The sequence below is a fragment of the Panthera pardus genome, unplaced genomic scaffold, assembly GCF_024362965.1.
Source record: "Panthera pardus isolate Hobbes unplaced genomic scaffold, ASM2436296v1 HiC_scaffold_20, whole genome shotgun sequence".
NCBI lineage: Eukaryota > Metazoa > Chordata > Mammalia > Carnivora > Felidae > Panthera > Panthera pardus.
In genome coordinates this window covers 89688532-89715752 of record NW_026526766.1, presented here as the reverse complement: position 1 = coordinate 89715752, position 27221 = coordinate 89688532, and the positions used below count along the sequence as shown (strand labels likewise).

Here is a 27221-nt window from a genome sequence, read left to right as displayed (position 1 = left end):
AAGGCAGCCCACCTTGATCTTTGGTGCTCATTAAAACTTTGTGCAGCCGGAGAACTTGGCGGAAGAGAGGAAGCTGCAGGAACCTTCTGAGGGACTCTTCAGGTACACATTTGTTGAAAGGTGTTTGAGAAGGGAGCCTTGGGTCTGACAAACCGGATTTTAGTACCGGCTCTCCGTTCACAGCGGGCTAAAATAATTGGTCATCAGTGACTACTAATTCGGTTTAGTAGCCAGAGGCAATTTTTTTCTTCCTGGAAAATCAATGACAGCGCGGAGGTCTGTTCAACGTGATTCGGCTCAAAACCGGTCCTTCTTTGGCGCTTGATGCTTCCTCCGGTGGAGACAGCTATTTTGTTACAATGAAATTAAAATCCATCTCTAATATGCCAGCGTCTGCTGCCCCCGGGGGGCGGGGCGGGCGCGGGCACTGGCACCCGCACGGCCTCGAGGGCGCAAGGAGTAGACAGGGGCCTCCGGGACGGGCCGCGGCCGGGGGACGGGCTGCAAGGTCTGCCTCGGGAGGCGGGAAGAGGCTGCAGGGCTGGGCTTCTGTCAGAGGCTCTAAATCAAGACCCAAGCCACCAGGGACGCGGCCGGTGACACCGTCTAAGGAGCCCCAGCTGGGGGCTTGCGCTCTCAGACAGGGCCCGGCGGCACGCTTCTGGGCTGGGGTGCCTTCCTTTCTCCTCCGTACCCGAGGCTTCCTGAATGGGCTCGGGTCTGACGGCCGAGTGACTTCAGGGACCGTCTACTGAGCACCTCACTGTGCCTACGGTTGTATCGCTGTTCGAACGAGCGATTCTGGCTAACTTTGCCTACACGGTACCAAAGCCACGGCTGAATCCCTATTTTGGCTTTTTAAGTTTTTTTTTAAATGTTTATTTATTTATTTTGAGAGAGAGAGAGAGAGAGTGGGGGAGGGCAGAGAGAGAAGGAGAGAGAGGATCCCAAGCAGGCTCCGCGCTGTCAGCTCAGAGCCCGATGGGGCACTCGAACTCGCGAACCGGGCGATCATGACCTGAGCTGAAATCAAGAGTGGGACGCTCAACCGACTGAGCCACCCAGGCGCCCCCTTTTTGCTTTTTTTCCCTTAATTAAAAATTTTATCGAGACGGTTGTAGGTCCACAGGCAGTTGTAAGAAATAAAACAGAGATCACATGTACCCCTTACCCAGTTCCCTCGATGGTAACGTCTTGCAAAGCAGAAGAACGAAATCACACCCAGGATGTTGACATGGAGACTGTGCATCTACCTTATTCAGATTCCCCGCATTTATTCCTGCTCTTTTGTGTATTGGTTTCTATGCCATCTCATCACACGTAGAGGTTCACATACCCACCACGCAGGCAAGATAGAAAACAGCCCGTCGCCCCGGATCCCTCCTGCGGTCTTGAGAGCCATGACGCCTCCCTCCCACGCTGCACCTCGTGCCAGGGACCGCTCTGCGTCATCGTTATAAGAACCTCACCAGAGACAGGAACGGGGGTTATGTCACTCCCCGTTTCACTGGTGAACCGGTTGACAGGGGCACCTGGGTGGCTCAGTTGGTTAAGCATCGGACCCGCGGTCTCAGCTCAGGTCATGATCTCGCGGTTCGTGGGTTTCGAGCCCCGCATCTGGCTCTGCCCGGGCAGTGCGGAGCCTGCTTGGGATTCTCTCTGTCTCCCTCTCTCTCTGTCCTTCCCCTGCTCATGCTCTGTCTCTCTGTCTCTCAAAAAATGCACAAACATTTAAAAAGAAGAGTTGTTGTTGTTTTTTAAAGTGCAATTTTTTTTAATGTTTATTTATTTTTGAGACAGAGAGAGACAGAGCATGAACGGGGGAGGGGCAGAGAGAGAGGGAGACACAGAATTGGAAGCAGGCTCCGGGCTCTGAGCCATCAGCACGGAGCCCGACGCGGGGCTCGAACTCACGGACCGCGAGATCGTGACCTGAGCCGAAGTCGGACGCTTAACCGGCTGAGCCACCCAGGCGCCCCTGTGGTTGTTTTTAATCCAAACGCCTGGCCTTCCTGAATGAGGCATTAGATTGTCTGGTAATGGCAACGCTGGGCCCACATTCCCACGTATCGGTAGCCCGCTGCCCTTAGACCAGGTCTGTGCTCCAGTTTGACACAGACCCTACCGCTCCCTACTGCCTCACCCAGTGCCGGCTTCCCTGTACCTGCCAGGCCTCTGCAGGCGGGTGACACCGTAGCCCCGCGCCCTGTGCCTCCTCCTGAATAACAATACCTGGCAGCTCTCTTCCCAAGAGCTCAAAGAACTCTCTACTGATGACCTCACACCGTGTCTTCTGACCCGGGAGGACGGGGTGTTGACCCCACTTGAGACGGAGAAAGGGCGGCCCACAGAGATCCTAGGTGATGTGGTCAGATCCCTCCACCCAGGAGCAGGAGAACCTTGTGTTGAGGGTGGAGACTTCGGACTTGGAGGCTGGCTCTCCATGCTCCTCCCTGCCTTCACCTCTGCTCCCCCGGAAGGGGTGGGGGAGGAGAGGAAACTCCCTCGGAGGAGGAAGGCTTTGGACGGGCCTGAGGGAAAAGGCAGGGCCAAGCTGTCCCCTGGGCCAGGAGGCCTGGAGCCGAGGCCCTTAGGACACTGTTAGGGACCCACGAACATGGTTTAATTTCTTTTAAAATCAGCACGGCCGTAACATAGTTTTAATTATTATAATACTTTTTTCGTGTGGAGGAAGGGGCTCACGAAGGCCAGAGTGCCTGGGCCCACGGAAGTCCGGCCGTAGCCAGCTGCCCCGGAGCAGGAAGACGGGGCCTGGGCTGTGTGTCACAGAACGCGTTTCAATCCCATTGAGGGCACAGACCCTAATCTTGAAGGCCAGTAAGAATCACCCAGGGAGTTTATTCAAAGTACAGATGCCCATGGGGGCGTCTGGGGGGCTCAGCCGGTTAAGCGTCCCACTCTTGATCTCGGCTCAGGTCACGATCTCACGGTTTGTGAGTTCGAGCCCCGCATCGGGCTTTGCTCTGGATTCTCTCTCTCTTTCCCTCTCTCTCTGCCCCTCCTGTGTGCGTGCTCTCTCTCTAACAATAAATAAATAAACATCAGCAACAAAGTACAGATGCCTGAGTCCCGCTGTCAGACACTCTGACCCACCAGGACGGGGGCCCGGGCATCTGCATTTTACCCCACCCCACGGGTGATCCTGGCTCGTGTGGTCCCCGGTCCCCTTTGGGGGTTACAGCTCTGAGCCTTTCCCGGGCAGAGGACCCTCCAACCTGGGGCCACCGGCCGCCGCGTAGGGTAGGACGAAGGAGCTGGCTGGGAGGCGTGAGCCCCAAGGGCACACCGCGATGCCCACTTCCCTCCTCACCCCCACAGCCGCCTCCTTCTTAATTGTCGCCCCTTGGCCCGAGGGCCTGTCTTTTCTAACTAGCCGGGAGGAAGGGCGGTAATTGAGGCGCAGCTCTCTCTCTCTGGCAGGACTCTTAGAGCTAATTAGAGAAGAGGACCTCTGGGCTTGTGGTTATTTTTTAATTGTTTGTGGATCCAACATAAAAGCTAATGACAGAGGAGGGAGGCCCAGTTAGCAGCAGACTTCTGGCTTCTAAATTTGTCTAAGAGGTCATTTGCAATTTGTTAACATTTTTCACAAGGGTGAAGTCAATTAGCAGTTTCCCCACACAGGCGCCCAGAGGCGGCGGCGGCCGCAGGATGAGGAGGAGCCTGGCTGGAAGCGTCCCTCAACCTTGGGGGCCTGCACCCGAAACTGGGGAGCTCCCCTCCTGGGCACCTGCACCTGTGCAGAGGGGCTGTGGCTGGAGCCCCTCTGGGGGGAAAAGGCTCAGAGAAGCCAGTGGGCAGGACAGGGGACGACACGCCTTCTAGACCACTCAGGAGCCTGCCGTGCAGGGGTCCTGGCGTCTGGGGACACAGTGAGTAGCAGGCAGAGCATCCCTGTCCCGTGGGGGTGGGGGGCACCGGCATCTGGTGTAAGCCGAGGAGGGTCGCCCTGGAGCCCAGCCGCTCCGCCCGTGAATGTGACCCAGAGGAATCTCGCACCCGGGAAGCGAGGAGCCCCCCCCCCGCGTGTCTGGCGATGGACAACGGACACACCCACCCAGCGGACCAGGGCGACATTTGCAAAGGTGCGGGGTGAAAAAAGCAAGTCGCCACGCAACGTGATCTATGTGGTTTGAAGCCACGCGAACTCACCTGCGTTATTTATGGACCTCGAATGGTGTAGGAAAGATTGGGGACATCTGGATGGAAAGCATGCCTATTCCAACCTCGGGGTGGTCCTCTGGGAACGGAGGGAAGGGCGTGGGGTGAGGGAGGGGTGAGATGGGGCTTCAAGCTGTATTTGTTCTATTTTCTTATTTTTTTAATTGAAAAAATTGTTTAAATATTTATTTTTGAAAGAGACAGAGTGTGAGTAGGGAAGGAGCAGAGAGAGAGGGAGACGCAGAATCTGAAACAGGCTCCAGGCTCCGAGCCGTCCGCACAGAGCCCGACGCGGGGCTCGAACTCACAGACCGCGAGATCATGACCTGAGCCGAACTCGGCCGCTCAACCGACTGAGCCCCCCAGGCGCCCCGAGTTCTAGTTTATTTCTGTTGCAATAATTTTTTTAAAAGCCTCAGGTGCAAATACGGCCAGGCGGTTAAGTTTGCTACATCTGAGCGGCGGGTTCATGGAGTTGGTTATGAAACTTCTGGACTTTCCTGTGTTTTTTGGAGAGTTTCCTAATAAACACAGAAACGCAGAAAGGAGGGGCGAAACATTTGCTCCTCTGGGGGGCATCGATACCTCTCGTCTTTTCTCTGATTAAAACCTTTGATTGCAAACTACTGTCTTGTTTTCCACAAAACCATGATGGGACACATGTAACAAGACTCCAGCAGCACAAATCCCCAGGCGGTAACTCTAAAGGCAGTTGCCTCCCAGGGGCGCCTCGTTGGCTGAGCAGCCGACTCTTGGTTTCGGCTCAGGTCATGATCTCACGGTTTGTGAGTTCGAGCCCCACGCCAGGCTCCGCACTGACAGTGCGGAGCCTGCTTGGGAACTCTCTCTCTCCCTCTGCCTCTGTCCCTCCCCTCCCTGGCACTCTCTCTCTCTCTCAAAATAAATCAATTAAACAAAAATAATAAAGGCAATTTCCTCAAAACCCCGCGGTGACTAAAATGCAGGGCTTTCTGACTTGGCGGTAAGGCGCCTTGATGATTACAGGGGCGTGAAAAGTGGCCCCCCCCCCCCAAGATACGTCCTTGTTCTAAGCCCCAGAACCCATGAATGTGACCTGTTTGGGGAAAGGAGCCTTTGCAGATGTAACTAGCTTTGGGATCTTAAGATCAGATCACCCTGGATTATTTGGGGGAGCCCTAAACCCGGTGACACGTGTCGTTACTGGAGACAAAAGAGGAGACACAGACGCCCTGAGAAGAGGCCACGTGGTCACAGAGCAGAGACCAGGAGCGCCTGGGGCCACCAGAAGCTGGCAGAGGCTAGCACCCAGACCCTTCGGAGGGAATGGGGCCCCATGACACCTCGATTTCGGATTTCTGGGCTCCACCTTAGGAGAGAAGACATTTCTGTTGTTTTAAGCCACCAGGCTTGTGGGGATTTGTTACAGGACACTGATAACCGAAGGTCCGTGCCCAGCCAATCCACACCTAGGAAAAGACTTGCTCACTCAAGCGTTGGCCTGTTTCCAAGTCGGGGATGGGTCACAATCCAGCCACGCGGTACAGCAACAAGCACTTACTGAGCACCTACTATGTGCCAGGCCTGTGCTAGGCCCTGGGGATACAGCGATGAGCAGAGCCAGGCAGGGCCCAAAGTCCCCCGGGGCCCTCTCCCGCCCTCCTCTGCCCGCCAGAAGCAACGTGCACCGCATCGCTGTGCGTTGCTTTGTGTCCTGCTTCCTCTCTGTGTCCCAAACACCCCACGTGGTGCCGGCAGGGCCTGGCGCTGTGGGAACACGCAGTACAGGACAGAAGTAGCAGATGGGACCTTTGAGGTCAAGTCCCGCTTTCCGGCCAGGGGATCACGGGTCCGTGTGTCCGCGGCTCAGTTTCCCCAACCATAGAGGGCATGCTGCTACGAACGGGTCACGGTGAAGGTCACGTAAAGGGCTGTACGTAGAGCGCCGGTCCCCATGCCTGGCCCTGGAGGAGCTAAGGAAACGGAAGCTGGTATTGTTAATCGAACCTAATGCAGGTGCCCGGGCTTCTGGCTTGAATGGCTGCCTCCACCTAGTCCCCAAAGGGAAGAGAACCGAGTTGGCCCCTGGGCGCAACGTATTCAGGGACATGCTTCCTCTGAATTCTTCTTCTTTTCTATTTTAATTTTTAAAAATGTTTTATTTATTTTTAAGAGACAGAGACAGAGTGAGAGCAGGGGAGGGACACAGAGAGAGGGAGACACAGAATCCGAAGCAGGCTCCGGGCTCCGGGCTGTCAGCACAGAGCCCGATGCAGGGCTTGAACTCGTGAACCACGAGATCGTGACCTGAGCCGAAGTCGGACGCTTAGCTGCCTGAAGCACCCAGGCGCCCCCACTCTGAATTCTTCTGCTTGGGGGTCCTGCACGGTGACGAGTCAGGCTTGAAGCCTGGCTCTCCCTGCCACACCAGGGATTGGTGGCTGGCTCCCAGCGGGGAGCAGCTCCTCTGTGCCCCATGTCACAGGGGCCACCGTGTCACGAAGGGGCAGGGCCAGCCACAGCCCAGCAAGCCCTCCGACGGTGTCAAGACCGGGGCCGCGGAGGCCGGGCGCCGGGCCCACTGTCACGTTTGCCCACCGATGCCGGCAGGCGCGGCCCGGCTCTGGAAAAATCAAAAGCGGGAGCGGTGAGCTGGGGAGGCCCCGAGGGGGAGCGGCCTGCGGCCTCGTTAGCGCTGACCCTGGCACCAAGCCGCTCCTGATGGATGGGGTTCGGGAGGGCCAGGCCCCAGGGGAGCACGGCCCTATCCATTATGGGCCCATCAGCGCCTCCCTGAGCCCTCCCTGCTCCGAATGCCGGGAGCCTCGGGCCGGGAATAAATCTCTGTCTGGGCCGCAGGAGATCGGAGAGGGAAAAAAAGGCAAAGCATGAAAAATGTCTCATTCGCGGCTCCGGCAACAAAGCCGCCTTGGAGGGAGGAGTGAGAGGGAGTTTGGGGAGGTGGGAGAGGTTATAGCACGAGCAGCCAGGCAGGGGTCCCAGAGAGGAAGGGGGAGAGGATGGGCCCTCCCCACCACGTCCTCCCAGCCCCATCTCCCTGCCTGGGCCTGTCCTCCAGGTCAGGTGCACGGAAGCAGGCTGTCCCTGAGGGGGGGGACCCTGGTCGGACACAGTTTGGGGTGTCCCAGGCTCCGGCCTGGCAGCCATCTGGGGTAGCCAACCCCTCCATCTAAGCTAAGGCTTGTTCTAAGCGTGAGGGTCCTGGAGTAAATCACCCGGACCGAATCCCCGTGCCTCCAATTCCACCTGTGACCTCTTGCGAAAGGACATAACCTCTGCCTGCCTCAGTTTCCTCCTGGGTAAATGGAGGCGCTGGGCTGCAGTGAGGATATCCTGAGTTACTCTGTGGGGAGCCGGGTCCCCGGGAAGTGCTCGTCGACGTCTGCGGCCAGGCCTCGGTGGGACGCGGGTGGCCTCGTGGATGGCGCTCAGGATGAGAAATGACCTCCTCACTCGGGGTCTGGCTCTGTCTGCTGGAATTGCGCAGGCCGTGGGTAGGAGGCGTGGCTCAGATCCTGGCTCTGTCACCAACTGGCCGTGTGGCCTCGGGCAAGTGACCCTCCGAGCCTCAGTCTCCTCGTCCGTAAAGTGGGGATAATGGTCCCTGCTTGATAGAGCCGTAAGGACTTAGTGAGATGACGTGCCAGCCAGCCATTCAGCGAGGGCTCCGTGACGTCAGCCACCCGTACCGCTCTCCAAACACACACCGGGCCTCGTTTTGCGCTCTCAAGTCTCTGAGGAAAAAAGCCCCTCCACTGTCCTTATTTTTCATCACATTTGTACACGCTGGTTTCTGTCCCTCATCCCACCCACCATCCTGCCGCCTCTGGACACTTTCCTACTTGCGGACCTTCCCTGAATGTATGATGCCTCCCATTTTTTAACTTGATGGTACAAGTGTGACCTGAGCGGCAGAATAGAGTAGGAAGGTGGCCTCCCTTGTTTGGGACTTGCTACCTCTATTAATGAGGCCACGGGACATATTCACTCTTTGAGACAGCGTGACCGCAATCCTGAGCCATAACATCAACCACAGGGGAACACAGCAGAGTCTGTTAAATGACACAAGACTCTGCCTTTCCCATCCCCTCTCTGGTCTCGAGTGTGCTGTGAGTTCACTTTCAATTACTCTGCCTCAAAGCCTGCAAAGGCCCTGAACCGTATTTTTCCTCAACAAGCACTTACTGAGGACCTACTCTGTACCTGGCTTTGATGATGTAGCAGTGGACAAAAGTGACATTGTCCCTGGCCTCCAGGAGCGGAGTGTCCGGGAGAGCAGAGAACTGGTGACTGCCAGCGCGGGGAGCAGGCCCGCGCACTGAGCCCCTGGGTCGGTCGGCAGGAAGTGCGTTTCAGGTTCAGTCTTGGGGCGGAGGGGAGGGGGGGTGGGTCTTTGCGAGACCCACACGCTCCCCCTTGTGGTCAGCCCCATTTCGTTCAGCCGGGCTTTGGGCCACCCATAAATCTGGAGCAGGTCTCCCCACTGGGAACCTGTCTTGCAACCCGGGGACGGTCGTCTGGGAAGGGGCTTATTATCATTTTATAGGAGTTCGGGTGGGCGGCTTGGATTTTGGCCGTCAGCTCTGGGAGAAACAAAATAACCCGGAGTGATTGATGGGCCCATTGTAAATTTGTAAAATAAATCAGCTTGGCAGAAAGATTCAAAAAACCTGTCAGGCAGCAAACATTTTTTAACAGCCTGTAAAATTTCCTCCATCCTTCACATTTGTCAATGTCAGGCTGATGATGCATCTGATAGCTGGGCAAGCAGCAGCACAGACAGAGGGTGGGCTGGTAGCATTTCCTACCTTTCTTGTGTTTCTCCTTGCTCCATGGTCTAAACGTGCTCAGCACCAGGATGGGGGGGGGGGAGGGGGAGGGTCTAGACTAGCCTAATTGGCGGATGAGGCAAGTATCCTACGAAAGTCGCACGTTGCTGCCGGCTTCCCACTCAGATTCCAACGTGGCCACTCGTTCGTGCGTTCATTTGGCGAGGATTTCCCGAGGGCCCCCTCAGCAAGGGCCCTGTGGTCAGCACCAGGGATACTGAGGTGAGCACAGCAGGCTTGGAGCATCTAGTGTAGTGAACCGTCCCGGTGCCCCCTCAAGGAGTTTGTCTATCAGCAAGTGGGGAGCCAGTGAAGGGGAAGGGCAAGGGGAAGGGGAGGGCACATCAGAGGGGAAGCTCACGGTGTTCAGATTAACTTTAAGGCTTTAAGAAAAATCCAGACAGGACGGCCGTACTCTCTCTGTACAGTGTTCATACACATTCTGTCTCAGCCCCCCTCGAGTGCAGAAAAAAAAACTAAACGTATCACCTCCACCCTTGTGTTTGTGAGGCAAGCAGCTCACTGCCACGGTCACCGTCACGAGTGCAGCGTAGCCAAGGGCAGATCACTTCGCCTCTCTGACCCTCTGTGTCTCTTCTTCTGCAAGACGGGCAGGTAGGAGTCCCAACGTGGCACTCACTGAGCTGTTCAGAGTTATTTAAGGACGGGGTGCATCGGAGGCGCTCAGCACAACGCCTGACACGTCGTTGTAACAATAAAGCCTAGTTGCCATTATTGGTTCGGGGCATTACTGGCTCACGGGCTACCTACCCTTCATCTGGCGCGTGTCGTACCCAGACACACGGCGGCCGTTTGCTTACTGACTGAGTGATGGATCCCCCCCCACCCCCCCCCCTCACCCCCCGGCTAGCAGCCTTGCCTTGTGTATGGCGTGAGCTCCCAGGCAGGACGGTGGGGGGCTCCGGGCGCCCAGAACCTTCCGGGAGCGCCAGCTGCTGCCCCACTCTTGCTGCTTCCCCCCTCCCCGCCAGTCCCTGACTCATCATAATCGACAACGCTGGACCAATTAGGAGCAGTAACAATTAAGATGTGCCAAGGGCATGGGAGCATTTGCAAACACTTGTTAAAATGCATCAATAATTAAGTGCTTCCTTAATAGTTACATTTCTGGCCTCCAGACATATCTGTTTATGGACCCTGGGTCGCAGCATGCTTGGAGATTCGTGTTACGGCCCGACACGCGGGTAATAAGAATTTAAAATCCTTCCCTGACCTGAAGTCTGAGATTTGACAGCGAAACAGCAGAGCGGTAAGGCACAGGCTGTCTCCAGCTGCCCGATCCTAGAGGTGCGGTCCTCAAAGCCGGCCAGCCGGACGGGGAACAAGTCCAGCTTTGCCACCGTGCAGCCAGCAGCGGGGCCTGCGCGCCCCCTTTCCTGGACCGTGAAGCAGATGTCAGGCGGAGGCATGATACCTGCCTCGTAGGACTGAGATTAGCATCAGCGATCACACACACAAAATGCGTGCCTCGTACACTCAGTGCAGAGCGGCTGCTGTTTGTGGTGGCCCCGACCTTCATCAGGGGACAAAGAGGGGCAGCAGTTAGCTGAGGGATCAGGACGACCAGTCGACACCAGCAGCTGCAAACTCAGTGCCCACCAGGACCAGACAGATGGCAAAGATGGGAGGAGCCAGGCTGGGTGGGGGGGACCTGTCCGAAAGGGGCACTGCCTCTCAGCTCCAGCCCCTGGTGCCTGAGCGCAGACCCTGGGTGCAGGGCGTCCAATCTTTCACTTTATTCACTGAGAGAGAGAGAGAGAGAGAGAGAGAGAGTGGGAGACAGTGTGGGGGAGGGGCAGAGAGAGAGAGGGAAACAGAGAATCCGAAGCAGGCTCCAGGCTCTGAGCCATTAGCACAGACCCCGATGCGGGGCTCGTTCTCACAAACCGCGAGATCATGACTGGAGTCAAAATCCAGAGTCAGACGCTTAACTGACTGAGCCACTCAGGCGCCCCTGGGCTTCTGGCTTTTTAGGTGAAGCGGGAAATCCAGGTTTTTGTTGTTGTTGTTGTTTTTATGAAATCTCCTGGCTTTTTATTTATTTTTTTAAATTTTTTTTTCAACGTTTTTTTATTTATTTTTGGGACAGAGAGAGACAGACAGAGCATGAACGGGGGAGGGGCAGAGAGAGAGGGAGACACAGAATCGGAAGCAGGCTCCGGGCTCTGAGCCATCAGCCCAGAACCCGACGCGGGGCTCGAACCCATGGACCGCGAGATCGTGACCTGGCTGAAGTCGGACGCTTAACCGACTGCGCCACCCAGGCACCCCCTCCTGGCTTTTTAAATGTGGCACCTCATGGGGCACCCGGGTGGCTCAGTCGGTTAAGTGTCCGACCTTGGCTCAGGACATGATCCCGCGGTTTGTGGGTTCAAGCCCCACATCGGGCTCTCTGTGGTCAGTGTGGAGCCCGCTTCAGATCCTCTGTCCCCCTCTCTCTCTGACCCACCCCGGCTGGTTCTCTCTCTCTCAAAAGTAAAATAAACATTAAAAAAAAAGTTTTTTTTTAATAAACGTGGCAACTCATTCACAGTTTTCGTCACTGGATGGGCCAAACATCTCTGTGGGCTGACTCTGCCGTGGCTCCCCGCTCGTGACCACATGGCCACACGGGCACCGTTTCCCCATCATGGCTTGGGGCCTCCACTTTCTTTTAGCCACACCAGCTCGTGGACTGAAATGCACCTTTCCCATTTAGTGACCATCTGTGACAAAGCAGTGTGAATTGGAAACCAAATCAGCCAAGTGGAAGGACGGACGGAATCCGTCATTCCGTCCATCGTGAAATACGTCAAAGGGTAAGAGATTTGACATCCGGGGGACAGGGAGAAGAGCTGGGGTCAGAGTTTTGTCTCACACGGCAGTCACATGCTCGGGAGCGTCCCGAGCTTCGAGTGGCTTTCCTGTGTATTTTGTTATTATTATTTTTTAACATATCTGTAGTTGTGAGTAAACGGTACTCATTTGTTTATTTATTTATTGGACCAAGTCGCCCCCAACAACTCCTCGGGTAGTCGTGTGTAATCAGATTTGTTTTCTACTTTTTTAAACATGCTTTTAAAGTAAAGGAATAAATACAATTGAGGCTTGTAAAAGGTGATCATTACGAAAGGGGCCTCGGCCCCATAACTTTAAAGTAATAGCCCCATTACGGAGAAGGGCGATCGCGTCTTAACTGCTCCTTCTACTTACGTCGCGAGGTTGAGGGGTTCTGGACGCTCGCTGAGCAGCTCAGTAAAAGCCTTTCCAGCGGCCATTTAACCTCCATTTACGAAGAAATAAAGCAAAATTGATGCTGATTTGGGCCTGCTTTGGGGGATATTTTTGTTCCGTAAAAGCCCTTTTGCTTGCAATTTGCTGGGCCGCCCTGACACATGAGAGAGGGCTGCTGTTGATAAAGATAAAGCTTTATGGCCACGATATTTGCTGCTAACAGCAACCTAATGCAGCATTTTCATTTTTGTGCAATTAATGTTAACGTCTGCTACGAAAATTGTCATTAAATACCATTTTAAAATCCATTCAATTTGCATATGCAAAGCCCATTTACCATCACAGAGGATATAGCTGGCACTTCATCACGTCCTTACCCTCGAATTGTAGCCACTCGGTTTTATAGCAATTTAAGATTTTATATTGAAAGCCAGATGATAATGGATGTCCTTTCTGAGCCCAGCTGACTTCAGCTTTTCCATTGTACGTGGAATAACGCAGCCCCAGGACCGGGAACTGTGGGCATTTGCGCTGTACCTCAGTCCCAAGGAGGCAAGTGTGCAAGAAAGAGCACCGGACGGGGAGTCTGCCGACCTGGATCTAGATCTGACTCTTGTCTGGTCCCAACTTGCTGTGTGACCTTGGGAAAGTGTCTTGACCTCTCTGAACGTCTGCTTCCTTGTCTTATTTATTTTATTTCCTAGTTTTATAAAGTAAGCTCTATGCCCAACGTAGGGCTTGAACTTAGGACCCCAAGATCCAGAGTCACAGGCTCCACCCACTGAACTAGCCAGGTGCCCCTGCTTTCTTCTTTTAAATCATGGCTTTGAGGCAGGTGATGGCTAACGTCCTACGTCTTCTAAAATTTTGTTTTTAAATATAAGCACTTCAGGTTGAGAACCCAGCTTAGGGAGATCGGTTGATTTCTCCCTGCCTAAGCTGGGCAAGTAACCCCACCCACCTCCCCGCACAGGCCCTTCCAAGACAAGGAAAGGAAACCGACACAGAGGCCAAACATAACCTGAGAATCCCAGCTGGCCGCGTTACTGCTCTAACATCCTATTCACAGGTCAGGAAACAGAAGCCTTGGAGGGAAAACTGTCGGGGACCACGCTGGAACAAGAGCCCTAGGCTGACGGCTGCTCCCAGATACCATGCCGTCTTGGGGACACTGGTGACCGGCCCGGACTAGTCTAGTGGTCTGGCACACAGTGGGAGTCTCTGTCCCTCTGTACTCCAGGCGGCCTTGGGAAACCATGCCTTGGAGGGACTGACTTTAGGACATTATTATTTTTTTTAATTTTTTTTTTAACGTTTATTTATTTTTGAGACAGAGAGAGACAGAGCATGAACGGGGGAGGAGCAGAGAGAGAGGGAGACACAGAATTGGAAGCAGGCTGCAGGCTCCGAGCCATCAGCCCAGAGCCCGACGTGGGGCTCGAACTCACGAACCGCGAGATCGTGACCTGAGCCGAAGTCGGACACTCAACCGACTGAGCCACCCAGGCGCGGCTTGGTGTGTTTCTTAAAATATGAATTTCTGAATTTGGTGCTAATATTTTGTTGCAAATTTTTGCATCTTTGTTCTGAGAAATGTTTGTCTGTAGTTTTCTTTCTTTGCATATCTTTATCTGGTTTTGGGCTCAGGGTAATCCTGGTCTCATAAATTGAGTGACAAAGTGTTCCCTTCTCTTTCATCGGGAAGAATTCCCCCCCCCCTTAAATATTTGGTACAATTATCCACTAATTATCTGGACAAGGAGTCTTCCTTTCTGGATGGTTCTCAAGCTACAAACTTCGTTTTCTTTATCCGTTATGGGATGAATCGGATTATCTGTTTCACCTTGGTCGAGTTTTGATACTTTGCAGTTTTTGAGGGATTTGTTCATGTCAATATAATTATTGGGATTATGTGTACAGAGTTTTTTGTTTTTTTTTTTAATTTTTTTTCAACATTTATTTATTTTTGGGACAGAGAGAGACAGAGCATGAACGGGGAAGGGGCAGAGAGAGAGGGAGACACAGAATCGGAAGCAGGCTGCAGGCTCTGAGCCGTCAGCCCAGAGCCCGACGCGGGGCTCGAACTCACGGACCGCGAGATCCTGACCTGAGCCGAAGTCGGCCGCCCAACCGACTGAGCCACCCAGGCGCCCCTAGGGCATTATTTCAAAGTGGGGGGGAAGGGGGGTGCGCCAACGACTGTTAATCTGGACCAGAAATGATTTTCCAATGTGTCTGTACGGTCACGTTCCACGTTTGGAGGGCTGGCGAATAGAAACGCATTGCCGGGGAGAGAGACGTGTACAGCTGAGACCATGGGAGGTGGGAGAGCTTTACCGCAGAGATGACGCTGAGCTGAACTCCGGAGAATGAGTAGGTTTTACTAGGTAGGGTGGCGAGAACAGGCGGGGGAAGGCATACAAAAGTATGGCAGCTCCCGCTGCGGAAAACACGATGGCACGTCCTCAAAACACCAAACTTGGAATCCCGCGTGACTCAGCAAGTACACCCATGGGTAGATACCCAAGAGAACTGAAAGCAGGGACGCACACGGGTATTTGCACACCCGTGTTCACGGCGGCACTATTCACGATAGCCAGAAGGTGGACACAGTCCGAATGCCCATCGACGGAGAAACGGAGAAACGAAACGCGGCATATCCACACGGTGGAATATCATTCGGCCCTGAAAAGGAAGGAGATTCGGACACCGCTACAACGTGGATGAACCTCGAGGACATTACGGTAAGTGAAACAAGCCAGAAACAAAAGAGCACATTTGGCATGATTCCGCTTAGATGCGGTATCTACAGAAGTCAACAATCGTAGAGACGGAAAGGAGAATGGTGGTTACAAAGAGCTGAGGGAAGGGAGGGACAGAGAGGTACCAAATGGGGCCCGAGTTCCAGTCCGGGATGAAGAAAGGCTTCTGGAGATGCATGGTGCTGTGGGTTGCACAGCAGTGTGAATGTGCTTAAGGCCACTGAACTGTACATTTAAAAATGGCAAATCTGGGGGCGCCTGGGTGGCTCAGTCGGCTAAGCATCTGACTCTTGATTTTCGCTCAGGTCATGCTCTCACGGTTTGTGAGTTCGAGCCCCTCGTGAGGCCCCTCCCTGGAAGCGTGGTTCCTGCTTGGGATTCTCTCTCTCCCTCTCTCACTGCTCCCCCCCACCCCCTGCCACTCATACTCATTCTCTCTCTCTCAAAATAAATAAACAAAAACTTCAAAAAAAACCCAGTAAATCTTACCACAATAGAAAATAATTAGAAACAATAAAAAATAAAGAAGGAACCATCGCCAATAATAATAATAATAATAATAACAATAAAGTATGGTGGGAGAGCCAGAGGAAGTCACCTACCCAGGAACAGTGGGAGGAAGGTGGGAAAGAGGCTGGGGGACAGACTGTCGGTGGCACTGCCACATAGATGGACCAAGATATTGGCTTCTCGGTCACGGGCATCTGGTTGGGGCTTGGCGGCCCCAGGCCACTTGTTGCCAGCTACGGGCGCTTCTGTTTATTTGCACAGTGCGAGGCAAACACCAGTGATTTTTTTCTGCTGTGACACATCATGGGTTAGGAAGCCCTGGTGCATTGAACATCTGCCGTTTCGCCTACTGTTGTGTTCTGTTCTCCTTCCGGGGTCAGAGCCTTGATTTCTACATCCTTTCCACCACCAGCCCCATGTGGATGGTGGAGACTGAGCCCAAACACCTACCCCGCCCAAGAAGGGGCAGGGGATCAGGCCTGGCCCAATCAGGGCATCAGAATCTCCTGGTCTCAGCAATTGGTTCAGAGGCAGACATGTGACCCGGAACTGGCCAATCAGTGTACTTCGCAATCCCTGCTCACAGTGGCTGATTCAGGGATCGGCAAGGCTCTAAAGTTGGACAAAGGAATCTTAATCTGAAGGCTGCCATAGCTTCTGTGCCCTTCCCCCTGAGGATGGAACTGTTCCTGGTCATTTAGCTACACGAGGCAGAAGCTTGTCAGAGAACAAAGCCAAGATTGGGAAGCACAGCCAAGACATGGCGAGACATACCCAATACTGATAACATCCCTTGGTGACCTAGATCCAGCTGTGCCTGAAGCTGCACCCGAGCTTTTCAATCATGTAAGCCAATAAATTCCACTTAAAAAAATATCGAGCCGGTTTGAGTTGAGATTTGATTACGTGCAACCACGTTCTACTTTTTAAAATTTATTTTATTTTTTTAATGTTTATTTTTTGAGAGAGAGAGAGACAGACAGAGACAGAGACAGAGACAGAGCATGAGCGGGGGAGGGGCAGAGAGGGGCAGAGACCCAGAATCCGAAGCAGGTTCCAGGCTCCGAGCTGTCAGCACAGAGCCCGACGCGGGGCTCGAACTCACCAACCGTGAGATCACGACCTGAGCAGACGTCGGACGCTTAACCGACCGAGCCACCCAGGCGCCCCCGCATCCTACTTTTAGAGAATGTCACGCATCCCAGAGTTGGAACGTGGGTTGCATGTTTGCTGCTGAACCAATCACCGTGACCAAGGTTTGTGAGCTACACCGATTGCCCAGGCCTGGAGCGCTCCCCCCCCCCCCCTTCCTGGAGTCAAAGGCCATGCCACACACGGTTCCCCAGTTCAGTCACCTCTGAGTGCCCTCCGGCCCCCGGGTGAGGGATCGAGCCTGGTGTCCCGGCCACTTACCGTGCCACGACCCCAAACGTCATGTTTGGAGGGAGGGAGGGCATTTCCTTCTTGATGTGCCGGTCATCCTGGTCACTGATGCGGATGTCGTTGAGCTGGCGGTAGAGGAAATTCTCCCGAGCGGTCACCAGGCCGGCTTTCACCGCCCCGCGATTCATGGCAATGTAGTTCCGGGTCAGCTCGTGGGGGCACGTGGGCTGCTGCCTAAACACATTCCAGTGTCCGAGGGCTGAGGGCAGGGAGGGACGGAACGGTGGTGCGGCGGTCAGGCCGCGGCACCTGACCGAGAAGAAACTGGGGCGTGTGTGCCTCCCACTAACCCGGGGCCTGCTGTGTGACGGCCCTGCGTGGCCTGCTGGAAAGGGAGGGGTCAGGATTCCCAGAGATTCCGGAGGGCACCAGAGCATCCTTCGCCAAGCCTGGTCCGCCTGGCCTTCACCTCCTTGGGGCCGTCAGAGGGTTGGTCCTGAGCCCATTCTGTGCTCGAAGCTCAAACGGGGCAGGGCAGCAGGTTCCACCCTGGCTGGGGCCCATGCTGTTTCCCTGACACCTTAGACCCGGACCCTGCCTGGACCTCCCCGTCTCGGCCAAGCCCAGACTGCGGTTTTCGACCAGAATCACGCTGCGGGGCAGGCCCCGGGACTCTCTGGCTCTTTCCCTGGAGCGCGGCCAGCCGCCTAGGTTGAGAGCTCATGCCCCCCCTCCCCGGGGCTCCAAAGTACGCCTGCTCACCTTCGGGGACCCCTCCATCCAGCCCGCGGACGTAGAGCCCGTAATTGAAATCAATTCCAGGCAGAGTGCAACTTCTTTCTCGGGGCTTCCCAAGTTCAGCCTGTGTGGGGACAGACAGAAAGCCAAGGTGAAGAGCGAAATCGCAGACCGACCGCATCACGGCAAGTTCAGCCACAGGAGTCAATCAGATGCTCACTTGGCCGCAGGCCCCGCGGGTGACCTTCAGGGCCACTAGGGTAAGGATGACGGAGCCCTCCGCGAGGTGAGCGCCGGGGGCACTGGGCATCGAGACACAACCGGGAAAGCCTGCCCGGTGGGCTCGTGATGGGGGACAAGTGAGCAGGGTCAGGAGGACCCCCGAGGCCTTGAAAGAGGAGGTGCGTTTGTGTGAGGGGAGGGGCGCGCAGCAGTCCCTGGGGGTCCAGCCTGGCCCTGCCTGCCCAGCGCTGAGTCGCCCAAGGGGACACACGGGAAGGCGTGGTTCACAGACGTTCACCTGGAGGCCCCTGTTCAAGGAGGGGCCGTCTTTCCTACCTGACTCTTCATTCCTTGTGTCATTCTCACTGGGGCCCGTGAGGACGTCAATGCTCCTTGAGTCCTCGCCTGCAGGTGGGGATATGGTAACAAGGCCCACCATCACCTTCCCGGTGGCCGGCCAGCTCTCCTCACTCTCCGGGTGAACTCCTCGCCCCGCCAGAAGGGGGTCGTAGGGACAAAATCGGTCTATTACCAACCACGTGACTCCCCCATCCTATAGACAGGGAAGCGGACACCGAGAGAGGTGCTCGTGACCCACGGCTCCTACGGGATGGGCTGGGCTTCACAGGCTGGAGTGTTTGGCCTCCGGCCGGAGCTCTCAATCATTAGATTACACGGCCCCCTCTCGGGGCGCCTGGGTGGCTCAGTTGGCTAAGCATCTGCCTTCGGCTCAGGTCATGATCTCACAGGTCATGGGTTCGAGCCCTGCATCAGGATCTCTGCCGTCAGCACAGAGCCCACTTCGGATCCTCTGCCCCCCTCTCTCTCCGTTCCTCCCCGGCTCGTGCTCTCTGTCTGTCAAAAATAAATAAGCTTAAAAAAAAAAAAAAAGATTACCCGGCCTCTCTTTCAAGTAGCAGCTGCCTGAGGTCAGAGGTCCTGGCCTGTAAGGCCCTTAGAACATTCAGTGAGCCCGTGCTGAGTTCGGACTGTGTTCCAGATACGATATTTGGTTGTCCCTGTGCTTCTCTCAGGCAGGACCCATCACTATCCCCATGTCTCAGATGAGGCAGCTGAGGCACTGAGAGGCCAAACAGTTTTGCCCAAGTCCCCACGGCAGGAAGTGGCCAATTTGGGATTCGAACCCAAGCTGTCTGTCTCCAGCCCACACCCAGATCCACCAGTTAAACGAATATCAACGAGCCAGTCTGGCTTTTATTGCCTTCCTTTTCCTGGTGGCTCAGAGCAGGTGCTCTCAATAAATGCCTGAGATCAAAAGCCTCTTCCTCTGGGAAGCCCTCCCAGGTTGCCTTCAGTCCGGACAACTTTCTTTGTTATACGGCATCTCAGGGCCCCGAGCTCTACCTACAGGGCACTTACAAACTTTCGCGGTGGTACCTCGATGGCACCGATGGGCCTCGCCAACATGACGCTCAGGGAAAGAATCAGTCACACAGGACCACATACCGCACGATTCCATTTACGTGAAACGTCTCAAATAGCAAATTTGAGGAGGAAAAGTGGAGTAAATGGTTGCTTACGGCCGGGAGGGGTGATGGCTACGAGGTGTCCTAAAATGGACTGCGGTGACGATTGCACAAGTCTGTGAACGGGCTGAAAGCCGTTGCACCGCAGGCTTTGTTTGGGTGAATTGCGTGGTATGTGAATTATGTCTCAGTAAAGCCATTAGAATTACACAGCAGTGTGATCAAGTCGTTAATTGCACGGCCATCAGTTCGATGTCGGTCTCCCCCTGGTGGAAAGTCTCTCCGTCTTTATTTTAAGGTTAATTTTTTTTTAGTTTTTTTTTTTTTTAATAGACCTTATTTTTTAAAGCAATTTCATGTTCACAGCAAAACTGAGCCGAAGGTGCCCAGATTGCGCCTCTGCCCCTCCCCGACCCCCCTTCTCCTCACTCCTCTTTTTCCCTGTGCCCAGCATGGCAGAGATACTAGTAAATAGGGGTGAACGAATGAGGGAAGGAAAGACGGAAGGAAGGAAATGCCTCCTTGGAGACTCTTCTCAGTTCTCGTCTGCACGAGGTTCTCCCTCTTCTTTCCCATCTCAAATCCCAGGTCCCACCTCCCTCGCGAGGGATGGGGTTCTCAGTTCCAGGCAAGTGCACGGGGGCCTCTGCTGGGCGGTTTGCTTTGAACTCCTTCCGCAAGACTCACTCCGAGCTGCAGACAAAGCTCTGGCTTCTCATTTGTTTATGAAAATGATCTGGCCTCTCTGGTGACTGCAGGGGAAGTTAATTAAAATGTGACTTCTCCAGGAGAGGCCTCCGCCTCCCTCAGGGCAAGTGCAGGTGGGCAGACTTCCAGCTGGCAAAGGAAAGACAGACAGACTCAGGAGCTGGGTGTTACTTGGGGGGTGGGGGGAGCAGAAAAGCACGCAGGTGTCTGGGTCTCTGCGCTTTTTACCCAGGGTTGCCTGGGAATCAACAATTGCCAAAGTACCTGGAAGCCTTAGGCTGCAAGAATCGTTCAGATGGGAGTTTCACCTATTCTTTCACTCCACAAATATCTTGCACAGACTCTGCACCAAGCCCTGTGTTGGGAGTTCTAAGCCGAACAAAGCAGAGACATAGCCTTTGCCCTTATGAAGTGTATTGTTTTGGAAAAGGGATAATCAAACAAGTAACAATAGTCAAGTGCACCAGAGGGTTAGAATGGGGGAGCACAGATTGCCTTTAGCTCTAAAAAATTTGAGTCCATAGACTGAGAGAAGATTTTTTGCAATGCAAGTATCTGACAAAGGGCTTTTACCCATCATATATAAAGAGCTGCTACAAATCAATAAGAAAAAAAAAAGGCAGACAATCCTATGGAAGGATGAGCAAGAGACCTGAACAGGCACTTCATTAAGAGGATGTCCAAGTGGCTAAGATCCATATTTCAAGTGGCTTAACCTCTGAGAAATGCAAAATAAAAACTCAATGCTATTGGTGAGAATGCCGAGCAACCAGAACGCAGATGCGCTTGGTGGGAGGTACAGACTGGTGCAGCCACTGTGGAACGCCATTTAGCAGTGTCTATTAAAGGTAAACACACGCCTACCTGATAACCCAACCATTCCCTCCTGCCCACCCAACAGAAGTGAGTGCCTGTGTCCTACAAAGACCCATCTGAGAACGCTCACAGCATCTCAGTCCCTAGTAGCCAAGTACCGGAAACAATCCCAATGGCCGTTATAAGGTGTATAAAAAAGTTGTGATGTATTCATTCTGCAGACTACTCCATAACAGTCGTTCTCGATCAGGGGCAATTTTGGCCCCCAGAGGACACCTGGCTGTGTCAGAGACATCATGAGTTGCCACCACGTGGGAAGGAGTCCTACCTTCCAGGTGGCTGGTGGAGGCCAGGGTTCCTGCTCAACATCCAACAACGCACAATACGGTCCTCGCCTCCAACAACAAAGAATTACCCGGCCCCCAAGGCCAACGGTGCCGAGGCTGGGAAAGCCCACACTATGGCAACCACCGTGGGGCGAAAGAAGCCAGGCGCGCGAGGGACGCGTAGAGGACGCTCGAACGCCATCGGTGTGGGTGCCCTTGGGGCAGGCGTCGTGGCTGAGGCTGCGTCGGAGGCTTCGGGGGATCTGGTCCTGCTTCTTGACCTGATGTGGGTGCCCTTCACACCGTGCAATCCTGCCTGCTGTCCTCCTTCAGAACCCGCTCATCTGTGATGTGACCGCGGCCACAGGTTGAGAGAGCAATGTGTTCCTGATGGCCACAGGAGACGCCTGCACGGAAGCACCGTGTAAACCCCGGCAAAACAGAAGTGGCGGCAGCAACACAAAGACAATTCGTGGGGTCCCAAAGGGTTCTCTGCTGTGTGCTTTTGCAATGGTGGGGTCCCGTCTGGAATTCTCGGACTGTTCGTTTTGTCATTTGCTCCGACCGTTCCAGACCAGAGCGTCACCCAGAAGGAAGAAGCTCCCCAAGAATTCGGCGGAGAAGGGGGTTTGGCCTTCCAGCCCCACGGCTGGACTTGCTTCCCTCTCGGGCAGGTTGTACAGCATCTGAGAAGACCACTTGTAGGGCACCAAAGGGTCCCCGGGCCCTTCTCAGGTGCAGCCCCAGAACACTCCCAGAGCTGTGTGCCCCCTGACCTTTTCCCGGGTCCCACCCACCCACAGACCCTCCTGTGCTTAAAAGCCCCCTCTCGGTAGTTCAGTCCTTTAGGCCCAGGGGCCGGGTGCTCTGGGGTCCCCGCGCTCACATGTGAACGCCCAGAGGAGTGGCGGACTCACCCCCAACCAGCTCAGCTGGCGAGTGAGAGGAGCTCAGGGGCCCCCCTTGGTGCCAACACCCCCAACCACCACGGTGACCGTGCACCAGCCTCCTTTACCTCCATCGCCTCTGTCTCATGCTTAGAAGAATCCTGCAAAGCGGTTACTACCGTCCCGGTTTTCAGGTGACAGCGGCCCAGACAGCTTCAGGGCCTTGGCTGCTCCAAGCTGCACAGCTAATGAATGGCCAAGGCAGGATTGGAACCCGTATTGACTCCACAGGGTCTTTGCTGCCTCTTAATCACTCACTTGGCATCTAGCATAAACTACCGGGGACCATTCCTCCTCCTTCCTTGTGCGCCGATCTTAGCTCTGCGGGCGGGAGGCTGTTCGGGCAGAGTGGCTGTGCCTTGCATGTCTTTGCACACTCCCCCCCCACCCAGAGAACCAAGGTGGCCTTATGCCCAGGAGGGCCCCATGGGAGGTCCACTCTTTTCATGTATAGCGGGATTGTGGGAACAGCTGCCACCTCAGAAAACACCGTAGGCCTGTTGTGACCTGGACGCAGGATGGCAAAGTCATGACCGGGTCCGGGGGAAGTGGGCAGGGAAAGAAAGAAAGATACCAACCTTGGATTGGCATTTTGGAGAGACCTGACCGGAAGAAGATTCCTGTGGGTCAGCCAGGGAGGGCAGGAGAGCCAAGGGTTCTCCAAGGGGCTTCTTGGAAGTAAGAAAGAGCATTGAGCCAGAGGTAGAAGGACCTGGCCTCCTTTCCCAGCTCGACCAGAGAGACCTTCTAGAAGCCTATAGAGAAAAGCGTCTAGCAGGTGTCTGGGCACCTCAGGGGAGCTGTGTGAAGCTAGCTAAGGATTGACAAACAGGTGCTCAGAGCTCCTGACCCCGAGCTTCCAGATGTGGGCAAGCCAGTCGTGACAGACATCTGAGATCAGCTGCCACTGATATGCAACATAATTTGAAGTTGAGGGTGGGTCACCTGCTTCCCCGTGGCCACCCCTCCCTCTCTGATATCCGTGAAACTGATGACATCGGCCACAAATCTCGGCTTCGATTGGCCACTCAGCTCCCCAAGCTACCTGCCCCCACCCCCAGCCCAGAACAGGATAAGAGACAGCCCAGAGAGGCAACGGCTCTCAGGCTGGCATGTGCAAAGGTCCTGGGGCGGATGGTGCCGACAGGCCGTTGGGCCACATGAAGGCTGGAAGCACCTTCCCTACACGGGGATCTCTTGGAAACACCGCACTCTCTTTACTGCAGAAGTAAAGAAGGCAAAGAGGAAGAGAGATAACCTTTACTGAGCACCTCCTCCAAGGCTCATGTTATGTGATCTCACTAAGCCAACCTTAGTTCTGAGAAGTTACTCTGCCCCAGAGCTTCTCGTGCTTCTCAGGGAACTCCGCCAATCCCACTGTGAGGTCGGTTTCTCAATTTCTAGGCGGGAAAACTGAAGCCTCCCCCCTGCCCAAGGCCACCCGGCTAGTATACAGAGCAGCTGAGGGAAAGCTGAGCTCTCTCAGACGTGCTGACCCCACAGCAGGCCCCCCAGCAGCTCTCTGAGGGAGGGAGGTCACATTATCTCCAGTGGACGGATGGGGAAACTGAGGCCCGGGAAGAGAAGGGACCCATGAACCCCTTTCAGCCTGCACATGCGAGCCCCCTCCCGCATTTCCCGTGTCTGATGGCGGAATTCTAAGACGTCTCCTGCAAAATCCTCAAGGCCTTTGAAGGGGCACGCCTTAGCTCCGCACGGCAGGGAAGTGTGACACACGGGCCGCTATTCAAACATGGCCCAGCAGCCGGGATCCCTCGTGGTCGAGGTGCTCGAATCAAGAGGCGTCAGGATGTGGGAGAAGAATCCCGGCTCTGCGTCAGGCCACCCCGCCCTCCTCGGCACCGTTCAAACTGTGCCTTTCCCCGAGTTTCCTCCGTCACACAGTGGCTTGGCTGGAATACAGCTCTGGGTGACAGCTGTCCCCATCAGCAGACAGCTTCATTAAACCTCATTAAGATGTCATCCCTTGCTGACTTAGTTCCCGTCTCTCAGCTCTAATTAAAGCCAGCTCTCTCCCTGTCCCAGGGGCCCTGGGATTCTCTGGGCTCCTTCTGCACCGCCGCTCTATCCGCCGTTTACACAGAGGACCCAGGCCCTGGACCCCCGCACTGGATCAGGCCGGGCAGGCAGCCCCCCGCCCCACCCGGAAGCCCCCTCGGAGCAGCCTGTCGCCGGCGTGAGGACCACTGGGGCTTTCCAGAGGCGCAGGTGGCGTTCCCCGCAGGCTGCTACCTCGCTCTGAAGTCACCTGAGGCGCCAGGAAGGACGGCCCCTCGCCCTGGAGCCTCGCCCAAGCCGCTTCTCATGAACCGGCTTCGAAATAAGCAACCTGACCTTGCAGTTCAAGTCTAAGAATTTCCCACCCGATGTACGTTTGGAAATTCATAACTAGCCCCTGTTTGCCTCCCAAGAGGCGAAAATGGGTGAAATCAGTTGCCTTTATTTCTTGGATGGCCCGGACCGGATCCATCCCAGGGGGCGTTTCCAAGATGGGTTTTCAGCCCCGGAGCTCAACGCCCGGGTTCTGGACTTACCTTAGAAACTCGCTCCCGCAGGAGGAAGCCCCGTAAAGGAATCGCGCCCACTTCCTGTCGGCCACACAGAAGGGAGTTCGTTGACCCTCTAGCCCAGCGTCTGAACTAAATAAATGTTTGCCCGACAGCTGAAGAGTCTCCACTTACTTTCCTGCACCCCATTAAAGTGTGGCTACGTGAACTCCCGCAGTTACGGCCTGGTAGTTATTAAATAAATATCTGCACACAGCCAAGCCCATTCATGCACACGCACACACCTACCACTGTGCTCATGGAGGGGTAGTTCATTATTGTAAAACAACTTAAGACCCTCGAATGCAAAGCACAATATAAATGCAAATCGTGGTCCTGATTAGCATAGAGGATATTTATTTATTTCCATAATGAGAACCTCAGATAAACAATCACGTGAAATAAGGTACATTATGCATCAAAGGACTCCAGCACCGTCTCAGAAGCCGGGTTCTTTGAACCGTGTGCCTGTGTGAGTGGCATGTGAACTTGAATAATGACCCCAGAAAAGGCACGCGTGGGAGGACCACGTCCCCCTACACGATCAAAGGCATATAAAATAATGTCAAGTGAAAAAACAAACAAACCAACCACAGCAGGATTCACAATCGAACATATACTATGGTTACGGCCACGTGAAGAAAGCTTCACGGAAAAAACATACTGGAAGGAAACACACACCACTGATTGCGTGAGGGCGTGTAGTTAGAGACAGGGAGAGGGTGTCGAGATGTTAACTTGCAGCATCGAAAAAGGCAAAAGGCAGAGTTAAAGCGTGAGTTTCTATTCCCCACGGTACCTGCCAAGGGTCGAAGGCAAGGTTCTTCTCCTGCGTCATTACAACCGCCAGGGTTATGATGAGGGCTGGGCTGGCGGCCCCTGGGGTGGAGGGAGGTGTGGAGGGGAGGACGAGGACGGGAGAAGCCAGCTTGTTAATGTCACACGGGACTGAGTTCCAGGTCCGCCACTTCCCGTGTGACCCTGGGCAGGTCGCTTAATTTGTCTGGTCCCGGCTTCCTGCCTGGAACACCTCCCAGAGCTGCATGGAGGGTCTGGTGGCATCCGGCCCTGGGTGTGGCTTCGGCTACGGCTGTGGTTATAGGTGGCATTACGGGAGCAGCTCTCCAGGTCAGGCCAAGGGGAGTCCCAGGCAGTGGGACAGCTCTCCGGGCCCCACTGCACCTGCCCTTGCCTGGCTCTCGCGGCCGGCGCCGCCTTGTGTTCTGCCTCCAGCCTGGTTCCTCCGTCTCCCTGGGGCGGCCCGGGGCTCCCTCCGTGCTGCCAGGACCGTTACTGCAACTGATGTATGGCCCCTGCCGTTGAGGCGGTCACGGTGACAGGGCCCCTGCGCTCCCTCCCCGCCCTCCCCTCCCCCCAGACAGCTTGAAACCAGGTCCTTCATTTGCATTTACATGATCTCGCTGTGCAGCTTATGAGATCGAGAGATTTATTTGCTACTTAGCTTGATGTTTGATTACACTCGGAGAAGGCGGTGAGCGGCAAAGTGCATGGATGCGTCGCTCCGAGCCTGCAGCCTCTGGGGGCCAGTAACTCAACAGCAGGTTTAGGCGGATGAGGGGGAAACGCGCAGCGTTTTGAGAAAGGCAAACGTGAGAGGCTGGAAGGAGAAAACACCGTGATCTGGATTTTTTTTTTTTCCTTTTTAATGAAAGCAACAGAAACTGGCTGAGGTGCCATCTGAATTATGAGCAGCCCCAAGCAACCCTGTGAGTTAGCTCATCGTCCTGGGGAACGAACTCCCAGAAACTTTTCCTTCCGGGCAAAGCCAGAGGCTCCTGAAATTGATGGTTCCGCGCCCCCCTCCCCACCTCCCCCCCAAGTAGGGAGGGGTGAGGATCGCCTCCTGCTTATAGGTATGGCTCTCCGATCGCAGCGTGTGGATCAACACGGGCTCTGCCAGTTACACCCAAGCTCCTCATCTGTAAAGCGGGCAAACAATCCCACCTCTTAGGTCCGAAGCTGAGCCGGGTGACCTCAAACCATGGTGGACACAGAGCAGGCTCCCAGTAAACTGGCCGTTTTCTGAAGAAGCAAGGAATAAAGCGAAATGCCCCCGTGGAGTGAGGTCCCTCAGTGCCACGCTTTGCCGTCCAGCGTCACCTACGTGTTGCGCGGGTTGTGCACGGTGGGGGCTGGGTTCTAGCTCCCTGGCTGGCCCGGTCCGGATGCCCGCAGCTGGGCAAGCCTGTTTTCATAGTAGTCTGCGCTGGGCATAGCGACGGGCAGAGATCTGCTGCTGCCAGCCTGCACCCTGTGGCGTTCCAGATCCAAACAGAAGTCATCTGGAACATTCCTGAGACATGACAATTTGGTGCTTGTGAGAGCATGATCTTGGGGCCAAACCTGCTGGGTCGGGATTCTGGCTTCTCACCTCTGTGTGGTTCTGAGCCAGTTGTTTAAGCTCTGAGCCTATAATACAGATGTAATGAGAGCACCGGCTCACGGGGTTGTTGGAACATTGCATAATGCCGGGCAGGTTCTTAGCAGAG

General features: G+C 54.9%; 1 protein-coding gene across 1 annotated transcript in view; it reads right to left on the bottom strand.

Moving 5' to 3' along the window:
* Window positions 1–27221, bottom strand: part of CFAP77 (cilia and flagella associated protein 77) — a 130868-nt gene that overhangs the window by 42372 nt on the left and 61275 nt on the right. The window contains exons 2-3 of the mRNA XM_019420729.2: window positions 17663–17762; window positions 16931–17159 (exon numbers count right to left, since the gene is read on the bottom strand). Coding sequence (XP_019276274.1) covers window positions 16931–17159; window positions 17663–17762 — 329 coding nt within the window. The remainder of the gene's footprint in view (window positions 1–16930; window positions 17160–17662; window positions 17763–27221) is intronic.